This window comes from Lolium perenne, chromosome 4 (genome assembly GCF_019359855.2).
Source record: "Lolium perenne isolate Kyuss_39 chromosome 4, Kyuss_2.0, whole genome shotgun sequence".
Lineage (NCBI taxonomy): Eukaryota > Viridiplantae > Streptophyta > Magnoliopsida > Poales > Poaceae > Lolium > Lolium perenne.
In genome coordinates this window covers 398,424,586-398,447,724 of record NC_067247.2, presented here as the reverse complement: position 1 = coordinate 398,447,724, position 23,139 = coordinate 398,424,586, and the positions used below count along the sequence as shown (strand labels likewise).

Below are 23,139 nucleotides of genomic sequence, written 5' to 3'. Positions count from 1 at the left end.
GCACTTCATTAAACTTTTATACATTTTCTGTCACTAACCTATTGACAAGATGCCACAGTGCTAGTTCCCTGTCTTCTGTTGTTTTTTTGTCTCAGAAAAGCTATACAAGAAATATTCTCGGAATTGTACGAAACAAAACCCGAAGTCAATATTATACCGTAACGAAAACAAAGTACGAAGGGAGTCGAAGAGGTGTAGCACGGCGGCCAGACCATGCCTAGGAGCGGCCTGGCCTGGCCCACACCTAGGTGTAGTGTGGGCCACCCCGGCACCCTGATGACCCACAAGTATAGGGGATCGCAACAGTCTTCGAGGGAAGTATTACCCAATTTATTGATTCGACACAAGGGGAGCCAAAGAATAAATATAAGCCTTGACAGTTGACTTGTCAATTCAGCTGCACCTGGAAATAGACTAGCTCGCAGAGGTTTATCAGTATCAAAAGTTTTATAGCAGTGGCAGTAATAAAGTAACAGCTGAAATAAAGTAAAAACAGCAGCAGTGGTGGATGCGGTAAACAGCAGGATTAAAATATTGTTGGCACAGGGATGGATAACCGGGCGTTGCATGAATGAGACGACTCATATAATAGCTGACATGGGCATTTGCAGATAAAGTGATACAAGTATCCAGGAATAAAATAACCATAGGCGTGTTTTCCTATTTAGCCGCGCATGCTTGCAATGAGAAACTTGCGCGACTTCTTTTGTCCAACCAGCCCGTTGCAGCGGGGCCTCGAGGGAAACTACTGGTACTTTTAATAGAGTACCGGAGCAAAGCATTAACACTCCGTGAACACACGTGATCCTCACATCAAAGTCATCCCCTCCGGTTGTCCCGATTATTGTCACTTCGGGGCCTTTGGTTCCGAACAATTACATGTGTATACAACTTGCAGATATGATCAAGAACAATATATAAAGCATCATCATGAAAACACAATATGTTTAGATCTGAGATCAAGGCACTCGAACCCAAAGTGACAAGCATTAAGTATAACAAGCTGCAACAATACATAAAATACTCACAACGGATACTAGGCACTATGCCCCGAACAATTCTAATGCTATTACATGAGCGAACTCATCCAATCCCGACCATCCCCTTCAGCCTACAGCGAGGGAACTACTCACATTCCCCGTCCCGGCAGGGTGCCAGAACGGAGTTCCTGCCTACGAAATAGGGTTTCGCCAGGCGGCGGCGCTACAGACTTTTCTCTGGAATAACTTCGAACCTCGTGGGGTTTTCTCGTGACGAGGATCTTATAGCCGAAAGGGGAAGCTGAAACGACGAAGGGGTCGGGAATACACCCCCAGGTGCGGTGATGTCTACGCCCCCTCCTTTTCCTGTAGACAGTGTTGGGCCTCCAAGAGCAGAGGTTTGTAGAACAGCAGCAAGTTTTCCCTTAAGTGGATCACCCAAGGTTTATCGATCTCAGGGAGGAAGAGGTCAAAGATATCCCTCTCATGCAACCCTGCAACCACAAAGCAAAAAGTCTCTTGTGTCCCCAACACACCTAATAGGTGCACTAGTTCAGCGAAGAGATAGTGAAATACAGGTGGTATGAATATATATGAGCAGTAGCAACGGTACTAGAAAAGTGCTTTGCCCAGGACAGTAAACAAGCAGTAGTAACGCAGCAGTAGTAACGCAGTAAAACAGTAAACAAGCAGCGATAGCAGTATTTAGGAACAAGGCCTAGGGATTACACTTTCACTAGTGGACACTCTCAACATTGATCGCATAATAAATAACTCTTTCTCATATGTGCTACATACACTCTTTTGTTGGATGATGAACACATTGCGTAGGATTACACGAACCCTCAATGCCGGAGTTAACAAGCTCCACAATAATGTTCATATTTAAATAACCTTAGAGCATAATAGATCATTGCAAAATAAACCAAGAACTAACATAGTGCACACACTGTCCACATTACGCTATGAAGGAGGAATAGATCACATCAATACTATCATAATGATAATTAACTCCACAATCTACAAGAGATCATGATCATAGCCTACGACAAGAACCACATGGTGCACACACTAGTCACCTTTACACCATGCAGGTGGAATAGACTACTTTAATAACATCACATGAGTAGCACACAACTAGTAGCGATACAAAGCTCATCATATGGATCTCAATCATGAAAAGCAGCTCATGAGATCATTGTATTGAAGTACATAGGAGAGAGATTAACCATATAGTTACCGGTACAGCCCCGAGCCTCGATGGAGAACTACTCCCTCCTCATGGGAGACAGCAGCGGTGATGAAGATGGCGGTTGAGATGGCAGCGGTGTCGATGGAGAAGCCTTCCGGGGGCACTTTCCCGTCCCGGCGGCGTGCCGGAACAGAGACTCCTGTCCCCCAGATCTTGGCTTCGCGATGGCAGCGGCTCTGGAAGGTTTCTGTGGGTTTCGTCGATCGTGATAGGGTTTTCGCAACGGAGGCTTTAAATAGGCGGAAGGGCAGCCTCGGAGGGGGCCTGGGGCCACCACACCATAGGGCGGCGCGGCCCCCCTCTGGCCGTGCCAGGGTGTAGTGTGGGGCCCCCAGGGCTTCCCTCTGGCGGCTCTCGGGTGTTCTGGATGCTTCCGGGCAAAATAGGAACCTGGGCGTTGATTTCGTCCGATTCCGAGAATATTTCGTTACTAGGATTTCTGAAACCAAAAACAGCAGAAAACAGGAACTGACACTTCGGCATCTTGTTAATAGGTTAGTTCCAGAAAATGCACGAATATGACATAAAGTGTGCATAAAACATGTAGATAACATCAATAATGTGGCATGGAACATAAGAAATTATCGATACGTCGGAGACGTATCAGCATCCCCAAGCTTAGTTCTGCTCGTCCCGAGCAGGTAAAACGATAACAAAGATAATTTCTGGAGTGACATGCCATCATAACTTTGATCATACTATTTATAAAGCATATGTAGTGAATGCAGCGATCAAAACAATGTATATGACATGAGTAAACAACTGAATCATAAAGCAAAGACTTTTCATGAATAGTACTTCGAGACAAGCATCAATAAGTCTTGCATAAAAGTTAACTCATAAAGCAATAAATTCATAGTAGAGACATTGAAGCAACACAATGGAAGATTAAGTTTCAGCGGTTGCTTTCAACTTGTAACATGTATATCTCATGGATAGTTGTCAATGCAAAGCAATATAACAAATGCAATATGCAAATATGTAGGAATCAATGCACAGTTCACACAAGTGTTTGCTTCTTGAGATGGAGAGAAATAGGTGAACTGACTCAACATAAAAGTAAAAGAATGGTCCTTCAAAGAGGAAAGCATCGATTGCTATATTTGTGCTAGAGCTTTGATTTTGAAAACAAGAAACAATTTTGTCAACGGTAGTAATAAAGCATATGTATCATGTAAATTATATCTTATAAGTTGCAAGCCTCATGCATAGTATACTAATAGTGCCCGCACCTTGTCCTAATTAGCTTGGACTACCGGATCATCGCAATGCACATGTTTTAACCAAGTATCACAAAGGGGTACCTCTATGCCGCCTGTACAAAGGTCTAAGGAGAAAGCTCGCATTGGATTTCTAGCTATTGATTATTCTCAACTTAGACATCCATACCGGGACAACATAGACAACAGATAATGGACTCCTCTTTTATGCATAAGAATGTAACAACAATTAATAATTTTCTCATATGAGATTGAGGATATATGTCCAAAACTGAAACTTCCACCACGGATCATGGCTTTAGTTAGCGGCCCAATGTTCTTCTCTAACAATATGCATGCTCTAACCATAAGGTGGTAGATCGCTCTTACTTCAGACAAGACGAACATGCATAGCAACTCACATGATATTCAATAAAAGGTAGTTGATGGCGTCCCCAGGAACATGGTTATCGCACAACGAGCAACTTAATAAGAGATAAAGTGCATAAGTACATATTCAATACCACGATAGTTTTTAGGCTATTTGTCCCATGAGCTATATATTGTAAAGGTGAAGAATGGAATTTTAAAGGTAGCACTCAAGCAATTTACTTTGGAATGGCGGAGAAATACCATGTAGTAGGTAGGTATGGTGGACACAAATGGCATAGTGGTTGGCTCAAGTATTTTGGATGCATGAGAAGTATTCCCTCTCGATACAAGGTTTAGGCTAGCAAGGTTATTTGAAACAAACACAAGGATGAACCGGTGCAGCAAAACTTACATAAAAGACATATTGTAAACATTATAAGACTCTACACCGTCTTCCTTGTTGTTCAAAACTCAATACTAGAAATTATCTAGACTTTAGAGAGACCAAATATGCAAACCAAATTTTAGCATGCTCTATGTATTTCTTCATTAATGGGTGCAAAGCATAAGATGCAAGAGCTTAAACATGAGCACAACAATTGCCAAGTATCACATTATCCAAGACATTATAGCAATTTACTACATGTATCATTTTCCAATTCCAACCATATAACAATTTAACGAAGAAGAAACTTCGCCATGAATATTATGAGTAGAAACTAAGGACATACTTGTCCATATGCAACAGCGGAGCGTGTCTCTCTCCCACACAAGCATTTATTCAAACAAAACAAAAACAAAAACAAACCGACGCTCCAAGTAAAGTACATAAGATGTGACCGAATAAAAATATAGTTTCAAGGGAGGAACCTGATAAATTTGTCGATGAAGAAGGAGATGCCTTGGGCATCCCCAAGCTTAGACGCTTGAGTCTTCTTGATATATGCAGGGGTGAACCACCGGGGCATCCCCAAGCTTAGACTCTTCACTCTTCTTGATCATAGTATATCATCCTCCTCTCTTGACCCTTGAAAACTTCCTTCACACCAGACTCGAAACAAACTCATTAGAGGGTTAGTGCATAATCAAAAACTCACATGTTCAGAGGTGACACAATCATTCTTAACACTTCTGGACATTGCTCAAAGCTACTGGAAGGTAATGGAACAAAGAAATCCACCCAACACAGCGAAAGAAGCAATGCGAAATAAAAGGCAGAATCTGTCAAAACAGAACAGTCCGTAAAGACGAATTTTAAAATGGCACCAGACTTGCTCAGATGAAAATGCTCAAATTGAATGAAAGTTGCGTACATATCTGTGTGGATCACTCACGTAAATTGGCTTAATTTTCTGAGTTACCTACAGAGAATTTAGCCCAGATTCGTGACAGCAAAGAAATCTGTTTCTGCGCAGTAATCCAAAGCTAGTATGAACTTTTCTATCAACGACTTTACTTGACACAACAAAACACTAAACTAAGATAAGGAGAGGTTGCTACAGTAGTAAACAACTTCCAAGACACAAATATAAAACAAAGTACTGTAGCAAAATAACACATGGGTTATCTCCCAAGAAGTTCTTTCTTTATAGCCGTTAAGATGGGCTCAGCAGTTTTAACGATGCACTCGCAAGAAATAATATTTGAAGCAAAAGAGAGCATCAAGAGGCAAATTCAAAACACATTTAAGTCTAACATGCTTCCTATGCATAGGAATCTTGTAAATAAACAAGTTCATGAAGAGCAAAGTAACAAGCATAGGAAGATAAAACAAGTGTAGCTTCAAAAATTTCAGCACATAGAGAGGTATTTTAGTAACATGAAAATTTCTACAACCATATTTTCCTCTCTCATAATAACTTTCAGTAGTGTCATGAGCAAACTCAACAATATAACTATCACATAAAGCATTCTTATCATGAGTCTCATACATAAAATTATTACTCTCCACATGAGCATAGTCAATTTTATTAGTTGTAGTGGGAGCAAATTCAACAAAGTAGCTATCATTATTATTCTCATCATCAAATATAGGAGGCATATTGTAATCATAATCAAATTTATCCTCCATAACAGGTGGTAACAAAAGACTACTATCATTATAATCATCATAAATAGGAGGTAAAGAATCATCAAAGTAAATTTCCTCCTCAATTCTTGGGGGATTAAAAAGATCATGCTCATCAAAACCAGCTTCCCCAAGCTTAGGATTTTTCATAGCATTAGCAACAATAGTGTTCAAAGCATTCATATTAATAACATTCCCATTAGCATGCATAGAAAGTTCCATGGGTTTTTCAATTCTCTCTTCAAACACATCATGTCCTAATTCAAGATAAAGTTCATAAAGATCTCTCATATTTTTGTTGTTTTCCATTATGCCTAACTAGTGTAAACAAGAAACAAAAAGTTGCAATTGCAGGATCTAAAGGAAATAGCTTCGAGTACTTACGGCGCCGGAAAATAGCTTAGTAGCCGAGATCCGGAGTGTGAGTACCTTTTACCTTTCCTCCCCGGCAACGGCGCCAGAAAATAGCTTGATGTCTACGCCCTCCTTTTCCCCGTAGACAGTGTTGGGCCTCCAAGAGCAGAGGTTTGTAGAACAGCAGCAAGTTTTCCCTTAAGTGGATCACCCAAGGTTTATCGATCTCAGGGAGGAAGAGGTCAAAGATATCCCTCTCATGCAACCCTGCAACCACAAAGCAAGAAGTCTCTTGTGTCCCCAACACACCTAATAGGTGCACTAGTTCAGCGAAGAGATAGTGAAATACAGGTGGTATGAATATATATGAGCAGTAGCAACGGTACCAGAAAAGTGCTTTGCCCAGACAAGAAACAAGCGTAGTAACGCAGCAGTAGTAACGCAAGAAAACAAGAAACAAGCAATGATAGCGTATTTAGGAACAAGGCCTAGGGATTACACTTTCACTAGTGGACACTCTCAACATTGATCGCATAATAAATAACTCTTTCTCATATGTGCTACATACACTCTTTTGTTGGATGATGAACACATTGCGTAGGATTACACGAACCCTCAATGCCAGAGTTAACAAGCTCCACAATAATGTTCATATTTAAATAACCTTAGAGCATAATAGATCATTGCAAAATAAACCAAGAACTAACATAGTGCACACACTGTCCACATTACGCTATGAAGGAGGAATAGATCACATCAATACTATCATAATGATAATTAACTCCACAATCTACAAGAGATCATGATCATAGCCTACGACAAGAACCACATGGTGCACACACTAGTCACCTTTACACCATGCAGGAGGAATAGACTACTTTAATAACATCACATGAGTAGCACACAACTAGTAGCGATACAAAGCTCATCATATGGATCTCAATCATGTAAAGCAGCTCATGAGATCATTGTATTGAAGTACATAGGAGAGAGATTAACCACATAGCTACCGGTACAGCCCCGAGCCTCGATGGAGAACTACTCCCTCCTCATGGGAGACAGCAGCGGTGATGAAGATGGCGGTGGAGATGGCAGCGGTGTCGATGGAGAAGCCTTCCGGGGGCACTTCCCCGTCCCGGCGGCGTGCCGAAACAGAGACTCCTGTCCCCCAGATCTTGGCTTCGCGATGGCGGCGGCTCTGGAAGGTTTCTGTGGGTTTCGTCGATCGTGATAGGGTTTTCGCGACGGAGGCTTTAAATAGGTAGAAGGGCAGCCTCGGAGGGGGCCTGGGGCCACCACACCATAGGGCGGCGCGCCCCCCCCTCTGGCCGCGCCAGGGTGTAGTGTGGGGCCCCCAGGGCTTCCCTCTGGCGGCTCTCGGGTGTTCTGGATGCTTCCGGGCAAAATAGGAACCTGGGCGTTGATTTCGTCCGATTCCGAGAATATTTCGTTACTAGGATTTCTGAAACCAAAAACAGCAGAAAACAGGAACTGGCACTTCGGCACCTTGTTAATAGGTTAGTTCCAGAAAATGCACGAATATGACATAAAGTATGCATAAAACATGTAGATAACATCAATAATGTGGCATGGAACATAAGAAATTATCGATACGTCGGAGACGTATCATGCGGCCAGGCCTGGGCCGCGCCTGGGCCATGTACTCCCAGCTCCAGGCCCCCCTGCTCTTCACGTTCTGGCTCCGTGAGTTCCCCGGGAAAATAAGGCATTTGGGTATATTTCTTGGATTTTTCCTGGAAGTTGATTTTCTGCACAAAAACAAGACACCAGGGCAATTCTGCTGAAAACAACGTTAGTCCGCATTAGTTGCATTCAAAACACACAAGTTTCAGGGCAAATAATAACAAAAAGGTTGGGGAAAGTAGATACGTTTTGGACGTATCAACTCCCCCCAAGCTTAGATTATTGCTTGTCCTCAAGCAATTCAGTGACAACTGAGTGCGATAAAAGACTTTCACGAACCTATTTGTTCCATAAGATGTATATATTCTCACGGATGATCAAATACTTAGCTAATTCATAAATAAGGAGCATGTGAAACAACATATTCAGCAGTAATGCAAACCATGAGTGGATACCAATAGCAATGATAATCAACATGAAACATAAACACTTGCAAGATTGCAATAGTCATAATGAAGTAAGACAAAGTGGTATCTCGTTTGCCCCTATTTGGAAGCAAAACATAAATGCACAAGGCACCTCTGAAGTCCAAAAGAAGACTAGAAGTAAAGATATCGAAAGATGCAAGCATCACAACTATGCAATAAATAATCTTGTCTTGGGACAAGCACATTACACTAAGAATGACTGTCAATGCTTCTAGGAAAGTGCCTTAAAAGAGAGAATGGTGACTCAACATTGCGGTGGTTGAATGGTCCTATGCAAAGGAAAGCAGAGATTAAACATGTGCTAGAGCTTTTCATTTGTAAAACTGAGGTAAAATTGCTTTTTGAGTGGTGGTTGCTTTTGTCAACGAATCGGTAAAAGGGTTTTTGTCATCTTCGATACTAAACAAGTTTGAGAGCGGTTCCGAAATATTTGGGCGAAGCCTCTTTTCATCTATGCTATTTATAAAACTGTGACACTCCTCCCATCCATTGCTTACACATACCATGGCTAGCCGAATCCTCGGGTGCCGACCAACAATCACAAACCATGGAGGAGTGCCACTTTCTTATAATTTCCTATTTTCTTCCCCTTTTGGAAGTTGTGGTCAAACAAAATATTCTTCTTTTTATATCTATAATTTTTTTATTGACAAGCGAGATGAAGCTCACGAGTCTTGCGGTACTTAGTAAAGCATGGAAGATGACAATAATAACTCTCACATCCTCATGAGCTAAAAACAGTGTCACAAAACGAGGATTTGTTTGAAGGTTTTAAAGGTAGCACATGCAAATTTGCTTGGAGTGGCGATGAAATACCACGTGTAGGTAGATATGGTGGAATCATTTGGCATGCTTTGGTTCAGTAGTTGGATGCACGAGCAGTAACTCCGCTCAGTACAAGTGAAGGCTAGCAAAAGACTGTGAAGCGACAATCAAAAATGCATTGGCGGTCATAATCATGCTTGCGACAAAACGCGATTAAAAATGGCATAAAAGCAATGCAAGATCTCTGAGGCAAAATAAATCATCAAGGCTTAATTGACTATTGTTCAGTCATATGCATGCGTGAGCATGTGCCAAGTCGATTCAAATGAAACAGTCAGAGGAGGATACCACAATGTCAATACCACTATATGAAAAGAGCAATGCAAGCAAATGCGAATGTAAAATGTTACCCACCAAATGTAAATTGAAACCAGTCGTGAGAGAGCGGTACTACTGAATATAATTGAGTAACATACACCCCACATGAATAAACTAAGTACCTTCACATAGATGAGTATATGTAAAAAAATGAAAATAAATAGAGTTCATACCAGCCTCTCGCCATAAGCAGATTGTCATAGATCGTCATTATTGCTATACTTGTGTGGCTCGAATGATATAAAATGAAAACCATGCTCCAATATATCCTTGAGAGACCACTGAACCCTGCATCAAACTATATAAAACCAAAGAAGAACAACAAATATTTTTGGATTTTCGATATTAGAGTCACTGAACGACGGTAAAATCTTTTTGGATTTTCTCATAGCAAGCCACGATAGTAAATAAAGCAAAATAGGAACAAGAAACCAAATAAAAAAATGATAAAGAGGAACAGCAGAAATATTTTTGGTCTTTTGTGTTTTAGAAAAGAAATAAAGCAAAAACAAGAGAAAGAAAACTGAAAGAGTCACACAAAAGCAAAGTGGCAGAAATCTGCCAAAACTTGCCCAGAAACTCCGTTTTGGCACCCTACCGGCACGGGGAGTTGGAGGATATCATCGTCATCGCCATCACCGACGTGTCTCCATCAACCATCCATGATTCCCTCATCCATGTGTTAGTAATTCCCCGCTGTAGGCTGTAGGGAATGGTAGGGATTGGATGAGATTGTTCATGTGATAGCTATAAGATTGTTATGGGCATAGCGCCTAGTATCCGGTGTTAGTATTTATGACATTGTTGCAACTTGTTGTGCGTTATGCTTATCACTTTGGGCCCGAGTGCCATGATCTCAGATCTAAATATGTTATTGATTCATGAGGATAATTATTGTTTTTGATCATATCTGCAAGTTGTATACACATATCGTTGTCTGGACCCGAGGCCCAAAGTGACAACAATTGGGATAACCGGAGGGGATGGCTGCGATGTGAGAATCACGTGTGTTCACGGAGTGTTAATGCCTTGCTCCGGTACTCTATTAAAAGGAGTACCTTAATTACCAGTAGTTTCCCTTGACGCCTCGCTGCAACGGGCTGGTAGGACAAACGATGTCCTGCAAGTTTCTCATTGCGAGCACACACGACTAAATAGGAACACACGCCTATTGTTACTTTATACTAGGATTCTTTTATCATTAAACTTGCAATGCCCATGTCTTGTTATTATATGAACTAGATGAAACCCCGTGCGTTGCTGCTGAAATAGTTCATAAACTGTAGTATGTAAAATATTTATGACTAATAATTGAAAAATATAGAGTATGATATGTGCATGGTTATTATTTTTGAAAATTTTAAAGAAGAAATATCTGGGTGCATAAAAATTTGTACTCATTCATAGCAAAAAGGGCACAAAGGAGCCTCTCTTACTTATACTGAAGGTAAATGTGTGTACCACTTTGAGACATCAGCTTGAAGTGATTAGGTTTGCAATAAGCTTACAAATTAGCATGTATGAGAAATAGGTGAAGAATGATGTTGTACGGGGTATTTTAATCCTATTGTCTACAGTATTTAATGCATCTATGTGTCTACAATATTTTAATCATGTTGTCTACTGCAATCATCACTACTGCAGTTTTTATTTCATTACTATTGTTGCTTCACTACTACTACTGCTATAAAACTGTTACCACTGATAAATTGTTGCGAGCAAGTCTATTTCTAGGTGCATCTGAATTGACAACTCAGTTGTTAAACCTTATAAATATTCTTTGGCTCCCCTTGTGTCGAATCAATAAATTTGGGTTTTACTTCCCTCGAAAACTGTTGCGATCCCCTATACTTGTGGGTTATCATGGAACCAAACAAGGCATGGGGCGATGGGTTTAATGCAGAGTTCTTCCAGGCTTTCTGGGATGTTATTAAAGGAGACCTCCTCAAAATGCTAGAGGATCTCTATAATAAAAAACTAGATCTCGATAGAATTAACTATGGGGTTATCAGTCTCATCCCAAAAGGGAATGCTGCTGAAAGAATTCAAAGATACATACCTATCTGCTTCCTAAATGTAATATATAAAATTGTTACAAAAATTCTTTGTAATAGATTAATTACTATATCTGGGAAGGTGGTTACCATTTCTCGAATTACCTTTATTCAAGGACGTTACATTTTAGATAGAGTTGGTTACCTTAATGAAATTCTTAATGAGGTACATAGAAGTAAAGGAGATGGAGTGATGTTTAAAATTGATTTTGAGAAAGCATTCGACAAAATCAAGTGTCCATTTTTGCTACAAATTTTGGAGATGAAAGGATTTCCAACTAAATTTAATGATTGGGTAATGAGATCGATCTCAAGTGGGAAGGTAGCCATCAATGTTAATGATGATAATGGAGTGGGTGTCCACCGCCTACTTCCTCCGTCATGTTGAACCACCATCATCGCAGAAAGCAAAGACGAGAAACCTCCACCACCCACATCACGCCGATCATGTTGCACAACCGCCTTACTAGAAGCACAATCACAAACGGCTTCGTCCCACAGAATCTCACAATCCATGAGGAGTAGGTGTTGTACCACACCAGGTACCCCACTCCTCCCAGGATGCAGCTTCCCACGGGCTAGAAGCTGAGAACCGATAGCGTCAACATTCTGTCGGTGTTGCAGGTGGGAACCACGCGGCAGGCACATAAGGTGTACGCCCACCATGAAACGCTGATAGAGGCATAATGCGCCAGCCCACTCTAGGACACCGACAACCTATATAAATGGTTTACCTTCTTAGACCAACGGCGGGTGCTGGAGCTCGCCCGACACGACGGCCCTATCGTGTCGAAGAAAAAAATCAAGCCCATCGCAAATGCTGGTGGGGGTGGAGGTGCTAAGGCACACCATGGACCACATCTACAATGGTGGTGAGCCATTGCATGTTTCGCCGCCCTCCTTTCTGCGGTAGGCTCCAAGGAGGACACCCTATTTGTCGTCGTCCGCAGGGTCTTCTTCTTCGGCGACGCGAGCTTCATCAATGGTGTTGATGTCTTAGCCCGCCTTCGGCGTTCCAAAGTGCGAAGTGAAGAAGGAGGTGCCATCTCCTCCCCGGAGCGCCACCGCACCTGCAACATCGTCAACAGTGAGGTGGCTCGGTAGTCGTCATCGTATCCTGGTCACATTCGTTGACACCGTCTCATCCCAAAGAGTTGTCTTCACTTCGCAAAGGTTGGCTTTTTTACAGAGACTAGTACAAATGCCCGTGCGTTGCCACGGGTCATCAAATTTCATTTCTCAATGCACATATATAATTCACAACTCACTATAAAAATTCAAAACAAATCAAGAATATCATAATTCACTATTCTAAGCATTTCCATGGCATGTTTAAGAAGATTTCCTCATGCTCAGATTTAAACTTCAATCCACCTTGGCTGTTGGTGCTTCTCGTCAATGCACACATTAGAAATCACAATTCACGAGAGCTATCCAAATTAATAAATCATAGCTCACCTCGAAAATATCAGTATTGTTCATCATGTCATTTCAACAGAAGACCTCCATTATTTTAACACAACTAAGTTTTCTCATGGCCATGCTGATATGTTGTAAATATAAGAAAACCCAACGTCTTAAACACCACCTTGTACGGTTGTACCATATATTTACAGAGTAGAAGTATAAAACGTCTCCAAAGTATCTCTCTATATCTTTTCATATAATCAGGTAATAAGAAGGATCTATCCAAACTATCACTCCTACAAAATGAACCAATACAGCTGCTAAAAGCGCCATGTACCACCACTGATTCTTTATTACTTGCAGCTACTTCATGTTGTAAAAACTACTTAATGTTAGCAATTTTCACTAATAGAATCACACAACATCAGTACACGTGTGATGTTGCAAGACATTGCCCTATTTTATTCCCTTTTATGTCACTATACAATGCATACCTGATTCCATTCAAGAACGATGAAATAACAAGTCAAAATCACCTTTGGCTACATCTCCAGTTAGATTTTTTTTATGAAAACGTTACCAATTCAATTCTTATGAGGAGGTACATATTCCATAATAATCAACTTAAAGAAAATAACCTGAACTTCCTAATAAACATGATGTAAATATATTATGAAGTTCTGTAGATATAATATCAGAATATGTAATTTGAGATATATATATGATTTTTCTGGAAAAGACTAATTTTCAGACTATCATCATGTTCGCTTAATTCTTTTTTACAGGATTATGTACAAAAGAGTGGGCATGATCCCAGGATAAATGAAATAGATTATGAATTGAAAGAAAAAAGATTAATAATAAAATGCTCAGCATAAGCTAGTGGTAAGGCCATGTCCAAATGCTATATCAAATAGAAGATACTTGAAAATGTTCCTTTTGTGGAAAACATCAATAGAGCTACCTCGGAGATGGAGCTGGTTAAAAAGATGGTCCATGCAGATAAGCACACCACAACACAAAAAGAAAATCTCATCCACTAAGGGCATGCACATTTCATCTTACAAACACAGCAGATCAAACAACTACAGCTTGGCAATCTTAAATGAAGAAATGCATGGTTGGAGCTAAAAATCAATCTCATATACACACTAATGTATTTCCTTTTCCCCATGCATTAGAACAAGAGTATGAAAATTTCATCAGAAAAAACTAAAAAATGGATATGGTCTAAACAGGAAGTTAGTCACTGATTTGGTCATAGCTTACTTTTTCCCATCAAAATAGCAATAATGGAAACTTGGTTTCATGAAAGCTAATAAGATGGCCAGCAGCAGGCTACTCGCCTCTTCTTCCTTCTAGAAATTTTTTTCCACTCCGTGGTACAACTGGTACGATAACAACCCACTCCCCTCATGTGCATCAACCTGCTCCATCTCTGATCTCTGTATGTCTTCCTTCAAAAAACGATATCCGTATGTCAGATTGCTCTCTTTGTTCCCTTCATCCTGCACAAGGCTGCTTAATCTCGCATGCAAGCTGAAAGATGTTATTCTCTCCAAGAGCTCTCACATCTGCTCTGTGTGGATGCTCTCTTCTCTCCAAGAGCGCTCACACCCTCTGTTTCTCTCTTCTCTCACTGTCGCTTCTCCCCTAAATCCAGCACCGCTGGTCGTCCTCCCCTCTCCTAGACTGGAGACAAATCCATCCACCTGGTTGCTAGGTAGCTGGTTTCTGCCATGCGCACGCCTACATTCCAGCTAGCTTGTTGTAATTTTGTTGCCAAACTTCTCACTCAGGCTGGCCACTCACAGTGATGTGGCGCATGTTTCGGCTATCGACCGGCAAGTGCGGCTCCCGGCCTCCCCGGCTGCCACCGCAACAACCCCTACTGCGAGCTCCCCTTCCTCACCGCGGTCGCCACCCCAACATCGACTCATCTGCATCTGCCGGGGATGAAGAAGCTGAGGTCACCGGCGGCATCGCTCGTCAGGTATTCTTGGTTTTGCTGTAGTCATGCGTCAAGTATTAACATAAATTGAATCAAACTGCACGGTTTCAACCAAAAGAAGACACACAGATATTGCGTCATAAAGTTTGCAGCAGCTAACCTGCTTAGATCACAGTTTAGACACTCTACGACACAATCAGACACGGGGCAACAAAATGCCCAGAGATAAACTTGAGATGTACCTATATTACAACAACCACATGTTAATCTATAGCATGCATACAACCTGGCTGATAAGACATATAAATTCAGTCCTGTTTTTTCTAGTGCTCCTGGCTGACAATATATGCTCTGACAGAGGCAGCACGCAAAGCATTATCGTACAAAGCTGCAATTCAAGGATTCTAAATGCCCTATTCTATCACAAGCAGTCTGCAAGATAATAACATGCTTTTGTCACTCAATAAGATTATAACCATAAAAATGCTAGTGCGATAGAACATCTTTGCCTAGTGATAGATTAAGCTAATCATAGACTGATAAGTTCACGGGATTTCAACAAAGAAGGAAAAAAATAATACCATCAAGAGGTTGAACCGGCTGTTTGCAAAGATGAATTGCGTGCCTCCGAGCATCCATATCAACAAAAGAATCAGTAGCAGAAGATCCTTCAGCAGACCCAACAGACAACACCGACTGATGATAGCCAACTGATCCAAAAACAATAGGTGATGTCGAAGCATATGAATGTGTCACGATGCGAACGGACACTGGAGCAGGATCCATGCGTGGCCTGAGATCAGCAGCCAGCCTCATCCTCCTAGCCCAAGACCCGAAGGCCTAACATGGTGCACCTCCTTACTTGGTGGCAGCAAACGGTTGCCAGAACTTCTACACAATCTTATTGCGTCGAGAAACTGCATATCTTCTAAAGATCTTATGTCAATATGAACCGTGGCACTTGGTAAATCACTAAAAATACATAAGCCAAAAATTGGCATATAGCAGAAGAGAGGTACTCTATCGAAATAAAAATAGTAAAGGCCATCAGACTAAGAGAGGCCCTGATATAAATCTTATCAGATATTCAAGACACATCAAGCTGCACTGCCTATCTTGAACTGAGGATCAGATAAAATATTTGAAAAACAAAGGTACCATGGTCTCAATGGTCAATGTGCCTGACAACATTTACACTTAAAACTAAGAGTTCATGTTTACACAGAAGAACTCAAAAGAGTTCCAGTTCACTGGAATTACACAATAAATTTATGTATTATAGATGTGCCATACCCATTCCAATGTCTGGAACATGGTCATATTTTCAAATGTTTGTTGCTTCTTATCTGACACATGCTCGTTTTAGGAAAAAAAATCTTATGGAACTTATAAATTATTCAACTCAAGTATGAGAAATCAAACAAAGATGTCCCTAAGTTGTGAGAGAAGGTGAAGTGGTAGTGCAGAAAGAGCAGTGGAAGTGACATGGTTATTTCTAATTCTACAGGGTAAAGTTTGACCTATTACTTTGGTGTAAAAACTGGTTATTTCTAATTCTACATAGTTATTTCTAATTCTACATATTATTGATTCTTTCCCAGTAATTTATAGAATGAACACCGACAATAAAACCAAACGCGAACCTTGTGTTTTTCTTGGTAAAAAGAAGAGGCATGCGTGCCTTCAGTCTTCACAGAGACCAACAAACACATGCTAGAAATCTCAATTGATTTATGAAAAAAATTACATGGACAGAGAGTTCAGGAAAACTTCACAAAATAAACATGGTTATTAGAAATCATAGTGTTTTCTCACATACAAGAGCAGGACGTACACTTTATACACTTACTGAAAAAGTTATCACTTTTTAACAAAATGTAAGACCTGCATCTTGAGAAAAAAATTGAAAAAGAAAAGAAAAGGCAAGAGGTGCCCCGCATAAAAGAATGTAGTAGCTAATTGTCCAAGAGTCACAATCAAGAACACAGTTGCTACAGTTATATAAAAATGCAGTCGTACGATTGTTGTCAGTCTAGCACCCATTGGAAACTTCAGATTCTTGTAGATACTTACCTTTCCACAAAATTCTGAGTACAGAACACGAGTGGAAGATGGTTCACACCTTCTGCATCTAATGATCAAAATGCGGCGTTACAATTGACTAAGCGTAAAAAAAATCTGAAATCGTGCTTCAGTTTGTCTACATCCAATTCCCAAGAATTCACCGTAAAAAAGTTCAGTTGGCTGCAGATCTGCTACACCCGAATGGAATTGACTTGCAATAAGAGAGAGAGAGAGAGAGGGAGAGAGAGAGAGAGATGAGGGCGCCACGGCAGAAGGTGGGGATTGGCCGCCACGGGACCTCGATGATCACCTGGTGTTCGTCGGGGTTAGGGTCGGCGGAGACTCCCAGGTCCAGAGTGTTGTCGACTCGGCCCCGTCCTCCGCGATCGTGAAAAAAGGTGGACGCCGGGATGGGAAGGCCGGCTTCCGTCTCCGTGTTAGCAGAGGACCGAGTTGTGGCGGTTGGCGCTGGAGGCCGCGTGGTCCGGCGGCGTGGGGACTGGGGAGGCGGCGATGCGAGCCTGGGAAGGAGGCGAGGTGGACAGGGTCACGGGGAAGGGTTGTGGGCTTGTGGCTGTGACGACGGAACACATTTCTCTCCAGGTGATTTTAGCATGGCCCAGGTAGGTTGGCGCGACCCATGTTGCGGGCGGAACGGGAGTACAGGACGACGACGACGGTTTGACGTATTGGTGTCTTGGCAGAATAAGGAACACATTCCTCCTTTTTAAGTAGTGTAGATTTCGGAACCCTGCGAATAGCAGCTGCTCATCCTTCATACTGCCCGGCCCAAGATGGCCCAAGCCCGGCCCACAAAGCAACGATATCTCCCTCTGGCCTCTCACTCTTCGTCATTTCGGATAGGAGGCGGCAGCTCGTTCAGACTTCAGAAGCTCGGCAGCTCTCGCGGCAATGGATGTGGCGGGGGCTCAGGCCCGCACCATCCCACTCCTCCTGCGCCACCCCGCCGCCCCCTTCCGGGGCTCTGCCTCCGTCTCATTTTCCTGCGGCGGCGCGCGCCGGAGCTGGGCGGCGTCCGCCACGGCGGAGGGACAAGACGACGGTGGCCGCGGCTACGAGCGGGTGGCCATGGACACCCCCGGCGCGTACCGGCTCGTGGACCGCACCACCGGCCGCAGCGTCATCGTGTGGGGCGGCGTCGACGACGGCGACGAGCCCAGCGTGCCGTCCCCGGACGTCCTCTCCCGGAGCGCCCGCGGCGGCGGCGCCGACACCAAAGGTTCGGCACAATTTGGAAATCTCAACTTTAGAGGGCGAACATTCTCAACAGAATTGTCTGCGGAGGAGTTAAATTTAGCCAAAATGCCATGCAATTTGACAAAGCTAGTGTGGAATGTTTTACATTTTCTGAAGATGGAGTGATGTTTTGACACCGCAGGTGCAGCAAAAGGGGGAAGTACAGGTGTTGGGAGTTTCGGAAGACTCAAGGCACAGAAAGTGCAGGCGTTAGCAAGGAGATCATCAGCCCAACTCAAGAGAGATGGTACCAGTTCTACCCGCGCAACCACCCCGCCGCGTAGTGAATATTTTGCGGATTCCGACGACGAGGAAAACAGTTCTGGGCGAAGAAAGTCTGCCTCAGACCCAGCGCGCCGTGCAAGACCAAATGGCAACTACAGGGATGAGAGGACCCGGAGCGCGCCTTCTCTGAATTCTGTTCTGAGGCAGTACAAAGGCAACGACGATGATTCGGGTGAAGAGGCTGCTCCTGGCCCCAAAGTTTGGGGTAAAGTCGCCGATGCTACGGCCTACAGAAGAGAGGATCGGAGGCAGAAGTTGCCTCTAGACAGTGGATTTTTCAGTCGAAGTTCTTTTAAGGAGATTGGCTGTGGCGATGAGATTCTAGGTGCATTGAGTAGTTTTGGGTTCCCTCAACCGTCACATATTCAGGTAGATACCTTTCCTTTTTCTTTTGCAGTGATGAAAAAGCTCTTGAACTGTTAGCATTGCATTCATTAGTGGCGTATAGAACTTGTTGATCAGTAAAACACACAGTAGCTCAGTCCGTAAATATCAACTTATCAAGTTACTGAATTCTTGCACCATGCAAGTATGGGGTATGTGCTAAGTGTGCTTTCTGTAACTGATGGCCTGTAACATCGTTTTAGGCTATGGCATATGGTCCTGTCTTGGAGGGGAAGAGTTGCATTATTGCTGATCAAAGTGGGTCTGGCAAGACACTGGCATATCTTTGCCCTATAGTTCAAAATTTAAGGAAGGAAGAAGCTATGGGGGTGAAATCGTCTCCCAGGAACCCACGAGTCATAATATTGACACCTACTGCTGAACTTTCTTCGCAGGTATACTACTTGTCTACTGTGATGATGTTTTTTTTTTCGAGGAATTACTGTTGTGGTGTTGACAGTTCTTGACTCAGTTTGGGGGAAGTAACTATGGAATAACCTGCCGAGTGATGTTTTCTATATACAGGTTCTTCAGAATTGCCGTTCACTATCAAGATCTGGGGTTCCCTTCAGGTCTATGGTTGCAACCGGAGGATTTCGACAGAAGACGCAGCTTGAAAGCCTTGAGCAAGAGCTAGATGTGCTTATAGCAACACCTGGTCGTTTCTTGTACCTGCTGCAGGAAGGCTTTGTGCAATTAAATAACCTCAGATGGTATGTATGCTCCTTTTTACTGTCATTTTAAAGTTGAGCTGAGAGAAAATAAGCCGACACACTAATAAATAGCCCAAGGCCCAAGTTAATAAATCGTTTCTTCTAATTGCAGTGCTGTGTTTGATGAGGTGGATATTTTATTTAGTGAAGAAGGTTTTGAGCAAGTGCTTCATCAACTGATTACTGTTGCGCCAGTGACCACACAATATCTATTTGTCACGGCCACTCTCCCTCTTGATATATATAACAAGGTCGTTGAAACGTTTCCTGACTGTGAGGTAATCATGGGACCTAGCGTCCACCGAACAAGCGCGCGCCTTGAAGAGGTGGGTCATTTCTCACCTTCATGTATTCAACATTTTTACTACAATGTTAATAATATGTTATCTGAAAACCTTTCTAGGAAATACGCTTGCAAGTCACACATCTCTCTGTTGCTACTGATATCATATACAGATTTCAGAATTGCTTGCACACGAGTGACTCGTAGATATATATAATTGCACAAAACATGATGTCCATAGTATGGTGTTGGTATTTGGCATAGAGTAACTACATTTGTATGCTTCAACTACAGATTCTTGTGGACTGCAGTGGAAATGACAATGATGAAAAGAATCCAGAGACAGCCTTTTCGAATAAGAAAACATCACTCCTAAAGATTATCGAGGAGTCTCCAGTTCGTAAAACAATTGTTTTCTGCAACAAGGTTGTTCCTCTCTCTCTCTTTTTTGACAGTCCCCTGTATGTCTGTCTTATCAAGTTATCATCCATATCAAACAAACATAACAAGAAGTCCCAGCATCTGACAACATGCTTTCTGTTCTTAGATTGAGACATGCAGGAAGGTTGAAAACGTGCTGACGCGGCTGGATAGGAAAGCTTCGCAGATCAAGGTTCTGCCGTTCCATGCTGCACTGGACCAGGCGAAACGCATCGCAAACATGAAGGAATTCCTGAAGAAACAAACCGACGGCTCGCTGTTCCTTGTGTGCACGGACAGGTGCAGATCAACCAAACAACATTTCAGGTTTATTTATTAGTACGTGGAACCTGATGCTTATACTTGTATGTGGCAGGGCGTCGCGCGGAATCGACTTCACGAACGTGAACCACGTGGTGCTCTTCGACTACCCCCGCGACCCGAGCGAGTACGTCCGCAGGGTCGGCAGGACGGCCCGCGGTGCGTCAGGCGACGGCAAGGCCTTTGTGTTCGCGGTGGGCAAGCAGGTGTCCCTGGCCAGGAGGGTGATGGAGCGGAACCTCAAGGGGCAACCCCTGCACGATGTCCCGTATTTCTAGAAGAGGGGCCGATGCTCAGGCCAGCGCGCCACCCTAGTGTTCTGTGCACATCTAGGATCTGTAAAATCCTTGTCCTGCTGACCATCCCTGTCTCTGTCTGAACAGCAGTTAGGTAATGTGTGCAATGAGGAACTTAACACAGCCAGATTAAGTGTAGAGCATTCATTCATGTTCCGATTCATACGAGCATATTATATAGTTGTAGTACATCAAACTGGAGTACTGGACTTGTTGACGTTGCTATGCTTGTAAGTTGAGGAATGAGAAGAAACTTGGAGTTGCTGTTTGCACGCAGATAGCGTGAACTGAACTGAAGATGTTGTGGAGCATATATTGCACGCCCCGGCCAGATATATATGTCGTGTTGGAGCGAGAGATTTCCTTTTGGACCGATTAGACCCTATATATAGCGGGCACGACTTGTATGAGATCTGGGCATCACCTGCGATCAAAGGATCGAGTATTCTGGACCATTAGATGTGAAACATGTGGTACAGATTCGATTCCATGGAGTCGGTGGAACATTTTACAAATAAGACCCCGTTTTTCTCTGAAATAGTAACAAGTGCGCTGTACCCGCCCATTTCCACCATGTTTCTTTCGAACCCTAGTTCCCAAATACGAGAAGCCGACAGCGGCGGCGGCGGCTCTAAATCCTGTACCAGTCTGTCCCCATCCGGTGCCGACGTGTATCGAGGGAGACGGCGACGATCCTCCTCTCACGCCTTCTCTCTTGTGGCGGCAATGGAGTCCTAGCGACGGTGCCTACACCCTACAGCTCGTCAAGCCAACTTGGGATGGAGCCGACGGAGTACTTTGATGGGGGAGACATGAATGGGGACTCGAAGGCGCCTGTTTCTGTCACCAGATGTTGCCACGTCCTCAATTGGATCTGCCCGATAGCCTTTACAGGTACTTCTATTTCGGATTGCCCCCATGTTCTGTAGTATTATTCTAATTTCAGATATTTGCTCCCTCACTAATGGCAATATGAAAGTCAAAAAGAACAAGTGGGCATAGTTCTTTCCTGGTCTTCAGCGGAAGTGATTAATGAATTTCCTAGCTGATTGTGTTGTAGTGCAATAAACCACAGTTGATTGCTGAACATGCCCCTTTCATGTCCAAAAAATTTGCCACTCCATTCCTGAACAAGTAGGTTCCTAGATCTCTATGCTTACAATGTTTTGATGCATAACACTTTGTGCAAAAAGAATTTGTTCTGAAGATCCGGCGGAATTTGTTCTAGTTTCCAAGACACTTTCATATCGGACAAGAGTTGTTTGAAATAGTACATTATTTCTCTCTTGTCACCAAAGTTGCAGATACACAATGACAATTGACAACGTTGAGTGATGCAAGAAGGAACTCCGAGCCTGAATGTCGCCATTGAGCTGAAGCAGTAATGGCATGCCTGCGGAAAGTCACTATTTCAGTTGTATGAGTCGTGTTTTTGCACTAATTTTGATACATCACTTTCTTCCGTCTCAATTCCAGCTCGAATGATGTACCGATGAGAACTAACAAGAAGATTGGTGAAAACAATGGAGGACCGAATGAGTCATGTTCAATTCTAAGTATCGTGTTCCTCAAAATTTATGAGTAAGCATTAGTCCTGCTCAACATAATATCTCGTTATATTTGTAGTTTTGTAATTACTGGGATGGTGTTCCATGGTTATGAGTTATGACCGGTGGTCCTTGGAGAATTATATAGCTGACAGCTTCTCAGTCCAGAGCAACAATTTTGCACTTACTAATTTTGAATTGTTCCGTATGATGAACTAAATTATAGAAACTTTATACTTTATCAAGCTTTAGAACCTTGACCTGCTGTTCTATGTGGTATAGTGGCATTATAAAAGGTTGCAGATGTTTGATGTTTATCACAACATACTTCCTCTTTCATTTTTCTTATTGAGGTTTCTTGTTTGTTTAATGACATTACAAACTGCTGGTTAGTTGGTTCTGACAGTTTACTTGGTGTTGCAGCTTGTGTAGCCCGAAAAGGTAGATGGCTGGAGTTTTTGGATTACTTCGAGGAGATCCTTTCTCGGCTTGAAATATGGGAGGAGTTTTGTAGCGTCTGCTGTACAAGCGTCACAAAGACTGACAATGTATAGGCTAGTTAGTAAGATCAGTTCCTATCATATGCCAAAGGACAGAGATCTCTGTGGGCACCTGGGATTTGTCTTCTCATAGCTATGGTTTGTTATGTACCTTAGA

The 23,139-nt window shown here is 42.6% G+C and overlaps 1 protein-coding gene across 1 annotated transcript; it reads left to right on the top strand.

Moving 5' to 3' along the window:
- The first annotated feature begins 17,836 nt into the window (after positions 1-17,836).
- On the top strand, positions 17,837-21,227 carry LOC127297592 (DEAD-box ATP-dependent RNA helicase 50). The gene is made up of 8 exons (XM_051327917.2): positions 17,837-18,216; positions 18,376-18,887; positions 19,106-19,297; positions 19,428-19,615; positions 19,728-19,941; positions 20,193-20,324; positions 20,446-20,618; positions 20,695-21,227. The coding sequence occupies exons 1-8, from the start codon at positions 17,889-17,891 to the stop codon at positions 20,915-20,917; spliced, it is 1,962 nt and encodes a 653-aa protein (XP_051183877.1). The 5' UTR covers positions 17,837-17,888; the 3' UTR covers positions 20,918-21,227.
- Positions 21,228-23,139: the final 1,912 nt, after the last annotated feature.

Coding starts and splice junctions, on each gene's coding strand:
- LOC127297592 (XM_051327917.2), top strand. CDS start 17,889: ATGGATGTGGCGGGGGCTCAGGCCCGCACCATCCCACTCCTCCTGCGC. Junction 18,217..18,375: donor CGGCGGCGCCGACACCAAAG/GTTCGGCACAAT, acceptor TTGACACCGCAG/GTGCAGCAAAAGGGGGAAGT. Junction 18,888..19,105: donor CTCAACCGTCACATATTCAG/GTAGATACCTTT, acceptor ACATCGTTTTAG/GCTATGGCATATGGTCCTGT.